Genomic DNA, 15,134 nt, shown 5'->3' on the forward strand with positions numbered 1-15,134 from the left:
GTTTTGGAGTTTTCTTATCAGATTTACAAATACAGAGAGAGAGAGAGAGAGAGAGAGAGAAAAATGTCCTTAATAGAGTATACATGTGTTATTGGTAAATATAAAATTAATTGATAAATTTTTTAATGCATTAAATGCGTGAAACATCAAGGTATGTTGGTAAATCTGCGAGTGATTGATTAACACACGTACAGCGTGTAAATATTATTTTTTAATGGCAGTATTGCACCTTGTGTTTTTCACAAAATACAGCTACACAGTAGCAAATTCATTTGATTATTCTTTCGGTAACAAATTGTTGTTTCTTTTCAATAAGGGTCCAATTTATTTTGTTTAATATCAAAAGATGATGAGTTTAGTCAGTTTTTACTTAACATGAGAATCATTACCACTTGCTACCCTTCTTCTTCTTTTTCTGTTGAACTTTGCGTTGTTGCTGACGTGGTCCAGAAGTTTCCACTGTGGAACTATGACGAGGGTTCGGAGAAGGCTTGGCATTAGCAGGCATTTTAGTGATGTCACTGTAAAGTCAAATACACATTATTATTATCTCTTTAATGATTAATTCGTCGTACATTTATAGTAGGGTCGACGTATTATGAAAGCAACCGACTGGTAGTACCAAGGAAAAATGTTAAATATGTTTTCCAAATTGGAGTACTAATGCTGCCGCTGCTGTTACAGAAATACAGTATATACATATTATGTAAGAGGATGTACGTACTAAAGATCACTAGCTCCTGTAGCGGCTCCCTGTGTCCCTTTCATAGCGGTATCCCTATTCCTTCTGTCTCGTTTCTTACGGAATCCACTACGTTCGTGTCTGGGTAACCATCTCTCTGGATCTGGCGAAATGTTTGGATCATAGTGTTTTGGTAACTTGCCTCTGCGTTTACGTTTCTTGTGCTTCTTTTGAATTATATCTGATATTGGTTTGCTGGAAATCAAAATGCACACGATTTTCAAGTATTCGAATTATATAAAAGTATATCTTGGCTAAAAAATATATATATATATATATATAATATTTACCCGGGCGAAGGTTCAATCTTTTTCTTTACTACTTTCGTTCCGATAACCCAATTGCTGCTCTCTAATGCATCAACGTCGGTAGTTTCGGCAAGATCATGAAGAGGTGGTAATCTTTTAGATAGTGACTGTGCTTTAGTAGGGCAGAACTGCACATAAGCTACTACTAATTGAGCTAGCGTCTTGGTGTCGGACGGCGAGGCGTCTACTAATTCTTGCAAAATGTCGGCCGCAATCTTGAGCTCTCCACCGCGTAAGTAAAAATTAGCAGCTTGTCGCCACAATTCTCCCAAATTTTCAGTAGTTTCCTGAAACGAAATTTCCCACGATTTGGTAAAGAAAAACGTCACGTCGAAAATAACAAAATATTTAATACCTTGTTCTTTTTGTAATAAGTGACCGCATTTTTTAGAGCGGTCGACGCTCTTTCCCGGTCATTATCAGCCAAATGAAGCATAACGAGCGCGCTAACTATTCCAGGTAGAGATCTGTCCCTTTCGTTTAGGTTCTCAAGAATAGCGATCGCGTCTTTTCTCTCATCGTGACTTAAAAGTACCTGCACGCTGGCCAACTTCATAGGCAATTCCTTATCGCCGACTGCATGTTCGATCAATAGTTTTACTGCTTCTTTCGGTTTACCCTCTTTACCAAGTTGTACAGCTTTTATGAACATTGCATCTGCTGCAAGTATTACGCACTCTTTCGCAAGATAATTGCACAGCTGGTGACACTGTTCTCCCTGAAAAAAGATATGTGCGTAATGTTAACGATAATAAAAAAGATACGTAGTGTCATACAACAGACTTACTTGATCGGTGTAAAACGCTAGTAAACACTGATTGTATGCGATATATTTTCTTTGCTTAGAAGTTAATTTGTGCTCTAGACTCTCGTGAGTGGCACTTTTCATCCTCTTTTTACTGTCAAAGACATTCTGATCTTTATTCAGACATACTAAATTGTTGCTAGCTACGGCAACCAGTGCAATATCGTCTGGCTTGGCCTTTAGAGCAGCTGTATATAACGCATGTGCTTCCTTATCTCGGCCTTGCAATTGTAAGCAGTAGCCAAGCTGTACTCGAATTACACCCAACTCATTTTCAATCTCCTCCTCGGATGCTCCATCTTCCTCCAATCCCTCCTTGCACATCTTCTCAGCGGTTCGCAATTTCTTTTCTGCTTCTACTAAAGTAGCTTTATCATCTCTGCTTCCTTGTGCGAGTAAACGACACGCCGCGTTGTACGTTAACTCGTAAGTATGCTCGCGTAAGGAAGGAACTTCTAAATCCTAGGAATGATTTTTGTACGTTAAAATAATATTGATATTTTAATATTAAATTGTTTGTGAGTTTTTCCAAAATGCACGATACTCACAGAACCTTCGATTGCTAAGTTTCCAAGAACAGCGGCAAGGTTAGTTTCTCTCTCTTCTTCGTATTCGTCATTTGAATTCTTAATGATGTCTCTATACACCGCAAAACATTCTTCATATTTTTCTAGGCGATACAATATCTGAGCTTTTAGCTCTTTAATCTTGAGAGAAGGATTTTGCACATTTTCTATCACTTTCAATGCCTCGGAAACTTGATTTAAACGGTATAGACAGTATCCCTTTTCAAACTCCAAATTCCTAGAGAGAAAAACATTGTACAATATTACAAGTATTACAATATCAATACCATTGTATAATATTGTCATACGTTGCCAATTTCGGGGTTTTAACAATAAGTTGTAACGCGTCGTTGAACTTGGACAGCTGGATGTAACAAATGATCTTACAGTGAAACGCCGCTTCTTCATCTTGGGAGATGCCTAAAACTAAATACGGAATTACCTCACAGTGCTCGAAATAACACATTTTGCTTCACGGTGCCTTTAGAATCTAAGTTGTCTCGAGGAATGATATAATAAGCGTAATTTTACGAAAGTAAAAAGTGTATGAAATATCAAAGTGTTACAGCAGCAAGCAGAGATTACTTTCGTCGTGATAATCGATTCTACTTCCACTACGTTTAGCTTACTTCTGTTTGCAGTTTTTACAGCTCTCTCATATTCCCCATTTTGTCCTAATTTATTTAATTCCGTATACAATACAGAAAGGTTACTTTCTTTCGAAGCCATGTTCTTCAGTCAAGCACATACGTGTGACAACGTGGAATCATGCTACACAAGACTCGAACCCACGTAGTCGAGATTCGAACCCACTTAGCGGAGACTCGAACCTACTTACAATTAGCGGTGACTCGAACCAATTTAGCAGAGATTTGATACAGGTAAATTAAAAATAAAGAAAATATGAAGTAATTCCACGAGTTTTCGTTATGTCGTAGAACTTAATATAAATATTATGCGGACAAATTGCTGTATTTTAATAGTTAAGTGCAAATTATTTCAAATCACTTTAGTTATGAAGAGAAATAAGCTGGTTTGATTTTTAACTTGTAATCAAATATTTGCGATAAACGAAATACAATTCCTTGGAATTTTTTCATAATCTCTCGTCTTATTGACCTGTTATTACTATGTCAATACCGAGTTATCGCGCCAGATAACCTTCGTGTATCAAATTTTACAATGATTTCAATGTTATGACTCTCTCCCATATTGCCATCTCCTCCAAAAGAAATTGTTTTTCAAACTGAAGCAGAGGCATAGTCATAATTAGATTTTATATTTAAGACTGTCTTGAGATCATTTTTAAACACTCCGTAGCCAATGAAATGTTAATACAACATTTAAATATCTCTCGCCGGTATTCGACGTAGTCTTAAGATACACTTAAAACAAGATATGACTATGCCGAATGACTGGCGAGAGATGTTTAAATTATTGAATATTATTAAATAAATATATAAGATAATTTAGCAAACCAAGCGTATTGTCACGTGGAATCTAAAAAATTGGATAGACTGTCTTTACCGGTGATATCACACAGTGATAATTTAATTTGCTATTACAAATATCTTTTTTACGTGCCTTATTGCAAATCAGTTTAATTTAATTATTTTAAGTTCAATAAATTTTTATCTTTGATACTAAATACAAAATTTAGATTTTACGTCAATCAGTAAATAACTTTAAATCACTCTGTTCGGTTTAATATGTACACTACGGTTAATAATTAAAATAACTTAAGGTTCAAAATATAGAAGGAGGAGTAATATTTATTGATGAAAAGTATTTTACATATAAGCTGTAGAAAAGACATCAAAGTAAAGAATAAAATATCTGTCGTTTGAATAATTATAAGCGATAATGTATGTTCTATAGAAACTTATATTTGTAGGGAGTTTAGGAAAATTAAAGATAGACTTGTTTTATGCTGAAACGATACGTATATTTATTTTTTCATCAATACGACTCTACATTATCATTTACATGAATGTGCAAGGTAATATTTTAATGTCATCTAAACGTAGACGACAGATCTGACTAATAGATCCAATTAGGTTTTATTGTCATGTTTGGTCTTATTCGCTAATGCAAAAGATAGAATCGTTTCTTTTCGATAAAACATTTAAGCACATTGTGTCCCTTTTCGCAACCAGTTCCAGCTGAAACAAATAATTTCAATTGATTTCATTCCGCTTTCATTTAAGAGAAATATTTCAGAGACTCGAGAGAGAGAGAGAGAGTCGTAAGATTACAATATCAATTCTGTAAACGGATACAAATCGATCTAGGCTTTTGTCAAATTCATATTATACTCACTGATGTCTTTGCATGCGTTATGTATTTCCTCAGCTTGTTCTTCCGTTACTTCTGCTGGCAATTTACTACGAGCTACCTCCCAGTCAATATCTCCGGCATCGTTCATCTGGCACAAGCGACATGAGAAATTAATTTATTTCCTTAATACATCAATTAAAATGAAACACAAGTCTCGCTTACAATTCCCGCTTTCTTTAACAAACAGGTACTGAAGCAGGCAAGCTTTTCATCGTTTTCCGGTATTTCCCCTTTTTTCGCATTTTCGACCACGGCTGAAACGCAAATTATTATTTATGTATAAATCATTTTAGTGTTATTTTCGATTAATCATGCATATAGTTTATTTTTTATTTACTTGGATCAACGCCAGATTCAGTGATACAGGCTTCTTTATGCTCTCTCAATTTTACCTTTTGTTCGTCTGTGAGCTCACCCTAAATCAAATAGGTATTTGGGTATTATTATTCATACTTGGATATAATTAAATGTCATGCTTATCGTTAGTAATTTTAGTGCATTTTTTTATATGCCTCCCCCTATTTGAGGTGTTTTAATATTTAATTTTCATTCTGTGTGAAGAAACAGTACGCAGTCTAAAATTAGAAAAGTTAGAAAGAAATTCTAGGGAGCTTTCACAAAATAAAGTGTTAAGGATATATGCGAACAATAAGTCTGATAGAATTGAAGTGAATGTAATGAATAAAGGGCAAGTTAAAAAATTACCATATATTTTCGAGAAAAGCAGATTAAATACACTATTAGCGAAAACAATAATCTTACCAAGACGGCGACGAGACAAATTGCAAGTACGATTACGATGCCTTTCATGTTTGCTTTTTCTTTTCGACACGATGTAGTTCAAGTCCGTGATCAAAGAGTTACTGGCTAAACACAAGCTAGTGTCCTAAGCTTTTATAGTTTGTGACATAACGATCATGTGTTCTCCTTGACGATCTCTGGCCCCATGCGTGGGGGAATGTTCGAATCATGTCTGTTATTCCTCCGAGGAAGCAATAAATCATGGCAATAATGGCAAGAAAATAACACGTTTCAAGTTTTGAAATTCTGCTATTAATATTTGACAATGCGTATTATAAATAGGAGAGTTTATTTTTACACAACACAATTGTTAGATGTTTGAAAAATTTATCAGGTAAAAGAGCAGCATGTTGATTAATTCCAATTATAGTTAATAATAAACTTCCACATGTGAGAAGAAAGGAATATTCAATTCTTTTATTGATCTAAAAAGGTGCGGCAAGAAGAGAAAGATTATGTAAATTTGCGAGAAATATATAAGGGGAGGGGAGGAGAGAGAAAGAGCTAGAGAAGAAATTGTTAACGAAGCAAAAGGTAATGATAGCCGATTGTTTACAAGTTTACGCAATGACGACGTGACATTGCGATAACGAAAAGTTGAAAGAAATACATAGTCTGACATCGTTAATGAGAAAATACCATATGAGATTATTAGTGCTCGAGTGCATTATTAATTCTATCTTATTATCTGATCAACGCATCGACATTGTTGAAAACTAAGTCTTTTTTTAGACACGAAACAAAACGTGCAATTTTTCCGAGATTATTAAATAGAAGTGTACTTCCTGTCGCATTAAGAAGGAAACTTTGCAGCTGGTATTTTTCTTGGTAATAAGTATAAATTCGCTGTGTTTCTGGTATAATTATGCTTGAAATAAATGCTTCGTCTAAAGATGAGTATCGTCTGTCGGCAGAATTTTCTTGGAATTATTGCGGTTCTGCCGATTAGAGTTTTACTATTCTGAGCGTCAATTACCTCATGGTATACTCCATACGCACACATCATTATCATTATACAGCCGATTTTATATAATTTCCTTCCATCACGATATAATATTGTCACGGTAATTAAGTACTACAGGTGTCCTCCCCGTCATATAAAAAGATCACTTAGCGCGATAGCACTTTAACTACATTACATATGTATGCATTTCGTATGAATAATCCTGACGATTCGGACGAAAGAGGTGGAGGTGCGCGCAAGGACAACTTGCGGCTTTCTGAGATTGATTATCGTGTACTTTGATACTACGATATTTTTGTTTTAACATCTATTTATCGCGTGTTTATAAAAATCTATTTTGCATGAAACAGACTAAATACTCGGTAATCGCATTTTTCCCAAGTAAGAGGTTATCGTTGAACCAAAGAGTGAGATAAAAATGAAATCACGTAACTTAATAATACACAGTAAACTTTCGATAATGGACTGATAGGGGAAGGGGGAAGTGTCTGTTAATGTTGACGCTCCATAAAATCGAATGTCATCATTAGAAAATTTTTCACATAAAAGCATGTAGTAATCTATATAAAAGTATACAGAACTGTGTAGAATTCTATAGAATAAAATTCTTTAGAAATATACAATGTAAAAATATGTATATGGACATATTTTTTATATAATTCTATATATTTATGTTACCTGGTCTGTGTAAAAATATGTATATAAGAAAGAAAGAGCGATGAGTGAAAAGAATTAAGAGCTACAGAGAATTACAGAACTTGGAAAAATCTTCTTACAGAATACCGCGGAGCTAAATAAGATCAGCAGATAGCACCTATATAGTTCTATGAATATTCTTCTGGAGTACAAAGATTCTATAAATAGATATAGATTATTACAATTAGAAATCGTATATTCATAACAAAGGAACGTCCGTTCAGAATAATTTTTTAATATTTATCGAGTTTATGTATTGCACATTGTTTATTGTGTAATACACTTATCTTATGTAAAAGGCAGTGAAACCTGTGTCGAAAAATTTTATTTATTGTAGTGCCAGTCGAATGTTGCACGAACATAAGATAAATATATAAGAATGACCTATGGAATATTCCAAATATTCTTGAAGAATATTCTTAAAATGTTGATAGGAGTGTCTTGTGCTATCTGGGTTTGTATATCTTAACTTTCGATGGAATATTCCTTTAGCTATGATATTCAATAATGTAACCCAAGCAAAAAAGAAAAAACTACGATTTAAAAGTTGTTGCTTAATTATTTACGAGCTGTGTAAGAAACCGCCAAGATAAATACGTATCAATCAATATAATTAAAGTATAGATAAAATCAGAGGTTTAACATGTTTTTCGTATATTCAGCTTTAATAAATGGCGTGTTTTTTTTATTCCTTATGCGTCATTACGCCGCTGTGCTGCCGTGTGTCTCTAGCCGACGTTTCTTGGTAATACTTTAGTCATTCTAAATTATGCAAATTCGCAAAAAAGTGAAATAGCACTTTGATCCTTGCGAGGTTTGCGATGGTAACGTACAGCCTGATATTTATTCCACCCCGGAATTCTTGTTATAAGACTTGAGGCTTGTCTCTCTTGTATTATTTCGAATATATTAGCTCGTAACTTTGCGGATAGTACGAGAAATCTGATAAATACCGCGATATTTCAAAAGCTGACGTATTTCGAAGCGTGTACATTTACTTTAATCTAGTTGAATTTAGTGTGTATATACAACATAATTAGTATGAGTTTAGTCTGTAGATTTATAAGTAACGACATGGTTTTCAAGCCAATCATATTCGATATATAGTATAAAGTGTCCAGTTTTGATACTCTAAAACCCTAAACGAAACTTTTAACAGCCCTAAATAAAATCCCCAAACCCTAAAACTTAACCTCTATTTTAGACCTAGACTCTAGGTCGCCAGTCGTTAGGGGCGACTGGTCTCGTCAATTCCGTTCGCGAACAGCATGAAAGTAGAACCGTCACATCTGCCAAACCATTTTGTGGAACATGGGAGATAAAGGTACTTTGTTTATTACGAGTATTTCGTCGGTGATGTAGCAAGTGTTTGTTAAGTCATACGATGGCATCCAAGTGTGAAACAATTTGTTTCGTTTTGTTACTTAAAAACAAACGGTGCTTCGCGTGCACATAAAAATTATGCAATTACATGACAGGAGATTGTGCGTGTAGTACTTGGTTAACATGTATAATGTGTGTGGTTTCATGAAATAATTGTATTTTCAGAGCATCATGTTCACTTTAGCGGTGGAAGCGGACTTGGAAAAGATAACAATATTATGATACAGCCACAGCGACATGGCCATATAGATGCTCATTTAGGGTTCTTGCAACTGTATCACAGGTTACTTGCCGTATCAATTTATTAATCGGTCTTGTCATTGCTATCTCGCTGGGAAGACGCTTTAATTTGTCAAATATATATGGGGAAATGCAGAAAAACAGAGGGAACGAATATGTATATTGATTCCAGATATCACATAGAGTTTTCAGTGCCGTGGAACACGTGTATTCATCTGGAGGAGAAAACGGTGGCTCCGGCGGTAATTGCAGGAAATCACAATGCAAATTGCCACATTGTCGACTTTGCGCAGGAAAAGGATGGCTTGAGGTATAAAATTTGTTATATATTTCTCACAATTAATCGAGTATACATAACATTTTCATATAAAAAATTTATCCAACTGTTGAAACATTTCGTTTTTTGTCTCAGATTAAAAGTAGAACTGTTGGCATACAAAGAGAAGATATTAAAGGAGGATGTCGAAGTGATGTGTTGTCCATCGGGTACTCCGTTGAAAATTGTATTGAACGCACGTGTTTTAGCAAAAGACAAGGGTACCCCATTGTTGCGAAATGGCATACGCAGTATTGCCGTTGAAGGAACCGATGAGGATGAGGTGTCCGAGTGATGCTGCTTATTGTCGAGCTGTATATCAATGACGAACGTTTATACATAAGCATTCAAGTGCTAAGTATCAAGTAAGAGTTGGAATGGTTCGGTATAGCCGCGAGACTAGAGCGAATAATTGTCAATGCTGCACAAAATGAGATAGTTTGCCTACTACCTTAAAAAAAAGAAAAAGCGAGATGCAAAAGCTGCAACACTACCTAATCATTATCTGCTAATTATGTAAGTTGTATCGAACAAATCCTATTTTGTTATCATTTTATATCGGTCGATATCGATGTGAATTTTCAACCAAGTTTCCGTTAAATAAAAAGATGTTTACAGAGACGTTGCCCTAAATTTTACTTGTCAATCGTTGGTGAAGATGAAGATCGTATCTGTAGATTTGAATAGAAATAGATGCGCGATCAGTCTTGTTACCTAACCGACCTGGCGAGACTTTAACATTGAAAATTGAATTTTTTCATAGGAATCCCGGTTGGGCCGTCTACAAATTGGCAAATGTTAAAGCCTAGTTTGGCTAGAGGATGGCAATTGCTGCTGGGATTACCCCATTTGCCTCTAAAGGTCATCCAGCCTGGTAAAGGCTCGTTGTCCTCTTCCAAGAGCAACTCGAGTCTTTTCCAGGTCGGCCAAGCGGTCCCGAATCCACTCTCGTCGTACAGACGAGGTACCCGCACGAATTTATGTTTCCCTGGAGCTGTCCAGAGGCCGTGAGAGCCGCGTGCGCTAAATAATATCGGATGCGAATCGCCAGCGGTGTAAACCTTTTCAGGAAATGTTGGCTTCTGGAGGAGACCTTTTCTCGTTTCTTGACTCTCGTAGACGAAAGTACCATTTCGCGGATCATATTGATAAAACGCACCGGCATCGTGTGCCGATACGTACATTGCCAGAGGATACTGGTTATCCTAAATGACGATACATGGTATTTTGATATAGACTTTAGGTAGCGACATGAGCGGTGTTTTGTCAGGCTAAAGATAATTTACCTTGAAATAAAGACTCATGTGTTCCCAATCTCCGATGTGACTGCCGTACTCTTTAAGCGTACCTATGCACGCACCACCAATGGTGGGTATCGGCCAGCTGCCGAGAAATCCAAGGTCCAGCACGCAGATGGTTTTTCCCTCGCTAAACGGATAGAACATCCAATAGGTGACGTGAAAGTGTACTTTTTCACACGCACTCGCTGCCTTGACCTTTCCGAGTCGCGGTACCGTTGCCTGAAATTAGTTGGAAAAATCACCAATTGTCGTTACTCGCTCTTTCGTTGATTGTACTTTACCTGGCGCACTTGTTGCCGCGATATAATTTGCGCTCTGAAACGATTGGAGAGTCCTGGCTCCTGCGGCAGCGTCAAAGTGTTGCGTACCTCCTTTGGCGTATTCCGAGCTGCGCGTAGCCGCGCGTCTCTGGAGAGGCAATTTTTCACGAGGGCGTAGACGGGCACGGTTCCAGCGGGCTTTCGGCCATACAGGAAGGAGGATCGATTCTTCAATAGGGACTCTGAATGATTTGAAAGGTGAAACGATAGTTGCGAAATGAGATTCAACTTGAAAAGCTCTCTCTCTCTCTCGTTACATATTATATTGACATATTTACCTACGTCTATTCTAGTGCGAAGGTAATACTGGTCCGATTGTACGTTATCGAGGAATTCGGTGACGCCGAGAGGCAAGAATCGTTCTCCGGGCGCGAGCCATACCAAAGGTGCCCAATCTCGTATGAGTCTTCTTACTACGGACAAGAGTTATGTGTGACGCATCGTACCTACAATGTATCTCTCTCTCTCTCTCGGAGTGCATGCCTGTTGACGCTGTTTGGCGAGAAACGGGCACGTAGGTCAACGTAAGATTCTCGTAACCCCATTATGCGACTCTAACAAGGTGAGACAAACGCGGCGGGTGTTTCCGTGCTTGGTCGCGTTTCTCGCCAGCGCGCAAAGTTAAAAGTCGACTTTCGAATCGAAAAATATGTGGCGCGCCAAGCGGATATCAGCGTCGATAAGTTTTCGATCTCGTAATTGCGAGTTTGCTGTCGGTAGGTATATTTTTTCGTCGGTTCGTCGGATCGATAGTCGATACGCCGTCTCGTGCACTTTGAGAGGGAACCCGAAGGGGCACGCACTGGCAAAATCGAAAACGAAGGAGCGCGCAACTCGTTTCGATACCCGCTTCAACTCGCTTTGCTTCTTTCGACGATCGCACGCCTGCAAGTCCGTGGAACCGGTCCAGAAATGGGACAACCGATATTTAACCCTGCAGCCTGCGCGCACGTATTCGTACAGGTATTTGCGGAATAAGTACGAGTTTTGCGGCGAAGATGCGTCAAAGTTTCCCAAGCGCCCCCACTGCTCAATGCTGATAAATCCCTTTCAGGCTGTCTAAAAGAACAGCAGGATAGCAGGGGAAACGATATATCGAGGAAACGTGAATAAACATCAATTTTATTTTTCTTACAATCCGCCGCTCGTATAAATTCGATAGGGAGCACAATTCCTCTTACAATTACAAGCGCAGGTTTACATAACAAAACGTTGGATTATTCTCGATCAAATCACTCGACGACATTCGTTTCGTACACGCTCGCGCGGAATTCGAAGCAAATGGCGCAGAGAAGACGCGGAATTTCCGTACGTAAAAAGAGAGAGAGAAAAAAAAAGAGGACGGAGTAAATGTTCGTTTAGCTACACTCGCAGTTTATATCGATGTATAACGAGATACGTACCTTGCTTCTCATTGGCCGCGAAGAGCCGCGACCCAGCGACCGCGCGTGTTACAACAAGTACAAGAAACAATAATCCTGTCATGTTCGTTCCATCGATACATTTTGACACACGAGGAACGCGATCGATAATCACCGATCCGCGCTCTCTTGTCTCACAAATTTCTGCATTCTTGTATCACCGACTGTGCGTAGAAGATAGCAGTGACGAGACGAGAGCTTCTCGGCTCCGATCCAACGAAAACGCTTCCCGGATTACCGAGCAAAGCGCGACTACCTCGCGCGTGGCTTTCCACGCCGCTCACTAGACAAAATGTTACAGAATACGCGCGTCGCCGTTGCTGTCACCGTCACACGTACGCCGCATTACCGCCTCGCGCTAAGCCCCTATCAGACTACGGAATTGCCACTGGGATCAGATTGAAATTTCACCAAACGCAGTAACGTTTATTAATCTCAACTTTAGTAACTTTGACTCTAACTGGTCAAATTTCAATCTAAGCTCAATCTCAATCGTAGCCCGATACGGGCTTTAGGCGAATTATTAGTCGTTAGTCACTATATTTTCATACTTCTGACTGACCATTTGACAACTCATTGTAGACCAGGCCTTAGTCGCGTTACGACACGGCTATTCAAATCGATTTACGACCAACGAAAGGGAAAGCGGGTCGATAGTAGCGCATTACTATATTAATTATCCATACAATCGTCGGATATATTCGTACAACAATTGTGTGTATGTGTGTATCTGTATAGACTGTAATCTCTCTTGCTAATTACCTTATTATATAAATGGACTAATTTCTTACATACAGCACTACTTTAATATCACTCGGTAGCTGCTACTCTTGATACATGTAACTCAAGTTTCTATTTCACCAATTTCGTCAGAGATGAGGATATATATATATATATATATATATGTAATTTCTTTGATATAAATCGTGATTCTAGCGTAACCAAGCGAGATTATTTGATTCGATCGATAATAAAAGGAGAGAAAGTTACACGTGGATATTTGTTTGATAGAAAGTACTCAGGCTTTGCAATCATAAATCTCTTGATACTTTTTTATACCTTCTCAATTGGTATACTTGGTATCGTAAATTGCATTATAGTTTTTCTCTTAAAACAGACAGATATTGTATACTCGGTTAAAGGATACATTTCTCTCTCTCTCTCTCTACACGCGACGTGTGACTTTACAAGCACGAAAAAGAGTGAATTTTCTACCTTTCCACAAAGCGTATGATCAGAAGCCGAGTCTGGAAATGTATACGATAATTTCATTAACGACACATCTAACGAGATATCTAATGTAAAAAGATTGTGCATTTTATATATTGCTTTGAACATATCGTAAACGTTTAAGCTATGATTGAATGAAACCATCAAGTATAACAACGTTTGTAGATAACTGTACAAAATGATGGAAACACTCTATTGCGTGTATGTACGGACCTATGTCGCGGGTCTAAATTTTCTTCTGCAATTAGGACAAACGGCCTGCAACATAAACAAGTAGAAGCATGAATTTTTCTGCGTCGTACACAAGCTCATATCTATTTGATATTAGTGCATTTTGGATTTTACCCCAGGATCGTATTTTGTCAATTCATTAATGCAATCCTTGTGAAAATTATGTCTACAAGGACGCAATTGTATCACATCCGAATCAACTAACGCATATTGGCAGATGGAACAATTGATTGTGTCATCTTTACTTGTCGTGAGGTCTCTTCGGTCTTTACTTTTCGAACAGTTCGCTGAACTTCTTCTATTTAACAGTGCACTGAAAGTAAAGATCTCTTGTAATACCGCAGTGTCCTAAAGTGTTGTAACAGTCTTGAGAAAAGTAAACGCAATGGTTCTACTACGTTGTAAGAGAGAAAAGGAGACGATTAACGTGCGCAGAGATTGATACTTATGCAGGTGTATATATATATATACTTTTCAGTAGAGTGTGACGACGTCGACCAAGAGCGGTCTTCGTAGTGGTCTTCGGACGATCTTCCGTTTCTCGAATACCCCGAATACTGTCCATCCGAGCGGTTGTTTTCGGTGAACACATAATAGAGAAAAGTCGCTATCCCAACTCCAACTCCGACAAGTAATACTAATCCCGGGTACGTCATTTTCATAACATTTAAGCGACACGCGTATGATCGACGTATCTATCGCTCATCTTCATGTTTTGTGATTTTTGTGACGCTTGTGCTATATCTACATCTCATATACATTCGATCAAGTGTGTCTAATTAGCTAGAGAATCCCGCGTTTTTCATCAATCTCAATCACTTTCTATCAGATTCTTGTGTAATAATAACGGAAACGAAGCATCACATATACACTAATCCTAACCTAACCACACGGGTAATGTCAACAGGCTTGCTAACTAAACGAATTGAATCTTCTCTATAGTACGGGCAATAAGTATAGTGGCGAGCTTGCGCTTGTCCGACATTACGTGTCCAATAACATTTAACTTTAAGGACAAAAATATCGTCGACTAAAGTTCCTAGGAAAGACGTTTCTCTATTGGATATTAGACGTCGGTACATTGAACGCGCGGTGTTTTCTTTTGTAGATAAGTAGAAAATTCATTACTATCAAATGTGTTTCAAAAATCCTTGAGTAATGTAATAGAGGAAAGTCAGGCATTATCAGTTGATTACACTATACATGCCCTTGGAGCAAAATCTGTTTGGTGGAAAATTCATTCTTAGATTGTGTAATTGTTGCGAAGAAAAGATTTCTGGATTAGATCAATAAAATAAGGCTTTTGAGATTTTTAGATATTCGATACATAATTTTTGGAATATTATTAACATTTCACACTCAATAAAAACTTTATATCTAACTTTAGACAATCAGCTGTTAATTCGTCCAGAGAAATTTTTAACATTTGGAATTGAGTAAAATTGTATAAACAACCATTTCAAGAAAAAGGAA

At 37.5% G+C, this 15,134-nt stretch overlaps 6 protein-coding genes across 7 annotated transcripts in view; 2 read left to right on the plus strand and 4 right to left on the minus strand.

Moving 5' to 3' along the window:
• Window positions 1–80: 80 nt before the first annotated feature.
• Window positions 81–3,200, minus strand: LOC105560398 (signal recognition particle subunit SRP72). The gene is made up of 8 exons (XM_012009506.1): window positions 3,051–3,200; window positions 2,730–2,847; window positions 2,404–2,659; window positions 1,838–2,317; window positions 1,406–1,768; window positions 1,033–1,337; window positions 725–937; window positions 81–521 (listed from the first exon to the last, which is right to left on the minus strand). The coding sequence occupies exons 1-8, from the start codon at window positions 3,148–3,150 to the stop codon at window positions 386–388; spliced, it is 1,971 nt and encodes a 656-aa protein (XP_011864896.1). The 5' UTR covers window positions 3,151–3,200; the 3' UTR covers window positions 81–385.
• A 1,144-nt stretch (window positions 3,201–4,344) lies between these two features.
• On the minus strand, window positions 4,345–5,651 carry LOC105560399 (B2 protein-like). The gene is made up of 5 exons (XM_012009507.1): window positions 5,521–5,651; window positions 5,096–5,174; window positions 4,921–5,012; window positions 4,741–4,846; window positions 4,345–4,583 (listed from the first exon to the last, which is right to left on the minus strand). The coding sequence occupies exons 1-5, from the start codon at window positions 5,566–5,568 to the stop codon at window positions 4,507–4,509; spliced, it is 402 nt and encodes a 133-aa protein (XP_011864897.1). The 5' UTR covers window positions 5,569–5,651; the 3' UTR covers window positions 4,345–4,506.
• A 2,441-nt stretch (window positions 5,652–8,092) lies between these two features.
• On the plus strand, window positions 8,093–9,779 carry LOC105560407 (UPF0687 protein C20orf27). Its single transcript, XM_012009518.1, has 4 exons — window positions 8,093–8,543; window positions 8,768–8,885; window positions 9,015–9,152; window positions 9,255–9,779. Exons 1-4 carry the CDS (start codon window positions 8,531–8,533, stop codon window positions 9,451–9,453), a joined length of 468 nt encoding a protein of 155 aa, XP_011864908.1. The 5' UTR covers window positions 8,093–8,530; the 3' UTR covers window positions 9,454–9,779.
• A 99-nt stretch (window positions 9,780–9,878) lies between these two features.
• LOC105560431 lies at window positions 9,879–11,324 on the minus strand. Its single transcript, XM_012009556.1, has 5 exons — window positions 11,288–11,324; window positions 11,058–11,192; window positions 10,741–10,961; window positions 10,445–10,678; window positions 9,879–10,363 (listed from the first exon to the last, which is right to left on the minus strand). Exons 1-5 carry the CDS (start codon window positions 11,322–11,324, stop codon window positions 9,893–9,895), a joined length of 1,098 nt encoding a protein of 365 aa, XP_011864946.1. The 3' UTR covers window positions 9,879–9,892.
• The window catches only part of LOC105560400, a 43,481-nt gene continuing 39,454 nt past the window's right edge, over window positions 11,108–15,134 (plus strand). Inside the window, exon 1 of one of the 2 annotated variants that reach the window (XM_012009508.1) lies at window positions 11,108–11,742. In XM_012009508.1, the coding sequence (XP_011864898.1) occupies window positions 11,692–11,742 (51 nt within the window). In that variant the 5' untranslated portion in view covers window positions 11,108–11,691. The remainder of the gene's footprint in view (window positions 11,743–15,134) is intronic. The other variant, XM_012009510.1, reaches the window with a different exon arrangement.
• Window positions 11,883–14,580, minus strand: LOC105560406 (RING-H2 finger protein ATL33-like). Its single transcript, XM_012009517.1, has 4 exons — window positions 14,133–14,580; window positions 13,776–13,974; window positions 13,644–13,688; window positions 11,883–13,447 (listed from the first exon to the last, which is right to left on the minus strand). Exons 1-3 carry the CDS (start codon window positions 14,321–14,323, stop codon window positions 13,644–13,646), a joined length of 435 nt encoding a protein of 144 aa, XP_011864907.1. The 5' UTR covers window positions 14,324–14,580; the 3' UTR covers window positions 11,883–13,447.

This window comes from Vollenhovia emeryi, unplaced genomic scaffold (assembly GCF_000949405.1).
Source record: "Vollenhovia emeryi isolate VEMERY1.0 unplaced genomic scaffold, V.emery_V1.0 DF939231.1, whole genome shotgun sequence".
Lineage (NCBI taxonomy): Eukaryota > Metazoa > Arthropoda > Insecta > Hymenoptera > Formicidae > Vollenhovia > Vollenhovia emeryi.

Bases quoted from the DNA above. Each gene is read 5' to 3' on its own strand.
- LOC105560398 (XM_012009506.1), bottom strand. From the start codon at position 3,150: ATGGCTTCGAAAGAAAGTAACCTTTCTGTATTGTATACGGAATTAAAT. The intron at 2,318-2,403 runs GTGAGTATCGTG...AATCATTCCTAG, and splicing joins ACTTAGCAATCGAAGGTTCT to GATTTAGAAGTTCCTTCCTT. The intron at 1,769-1,837 runs GTAAGTCTGTTG...ATCTTTTTTCAG, and splicing joins TAGCGTTTTACACCGATCAA to GGAGAACAGTGTCACCAGCT.
- LOC105560399 (XM_012009507.1), bottom strand. From the start codon at position 5,568: ATGAAAGGCATCGTAATCGTACTTGCAATTTGTCTCGTCGCCGTCTTG. The intron at 5,013-5,095 runs GTAAATAAAAAA...TTTGCGTTTCAG, and splicing joins TGAATCTGGCGTTGATCCAA to CCGTGGTCGAAAATGCGAAA. The intron at 4,584-4,740 runs GTGAGTATAATA...TATTTGTTTCAG, and splicing joins TAACGCATGCAAAGACATCA to CTGGAACTGGTTGCGAAAAG.
- LOC105560407 (XM_012009518.1), top strand. The intron at 8,886-9,014 runs GTTACTTGCCGT...TATTGATTCCAG, and splicing joins TTCTTGCAACTGTATCACAG to ATATCACATAGAGTTTTCAG. The intron at 9,153-9,254 runs GTATAAAATTTG...TTTTTGTCTCAG, and splicing joins CAGGAAAAGGATGGCTTGAG to ATTAAAAGTAGAACTGTTGG.
- LOC105560431 (XM_012009556.1), bottom strand. From the start codon at position 11,324: ATGGGGTTACGAGAATCTTACGTTGACCTACGTGCCC. The intron at 10,962-11,057 runs GTAAATATGTCA...CAAATCATTCAG, and splicing joins TCGCACTAGAATAGACGTAG to AGTCCCTATTGAAGAATCGA. The intron at 10,679-10,740 runs GTAAAGTACAAT...AACTAATTTCAG, and splicing joins CGCGGCAACAAGTGCGCCAG to GCAACGGTACCGCGACTCGG.
- LOC105560406 (XM_012009517.1), bottom strand. From the start codon at position 14,323: ATGAAAATGACGTACCCGGGATTAGTATTACTTGTCGGAGTTGGAGTT. The intron at 13,975-14,132 runs GTATATATATAT...CTTTACTTTCAG, and splicing joins TCGTCACACTCTACTGAAAA to TGCACTGTTAAATAGAAGAA. The intron at 13,689-13,775 runs GTAAAATCCAAA...TTTATGTTGCAG, and splicing joins TGACAAAATACGATCCTGGG to GCCGTTTGTCCTAATTGCAG.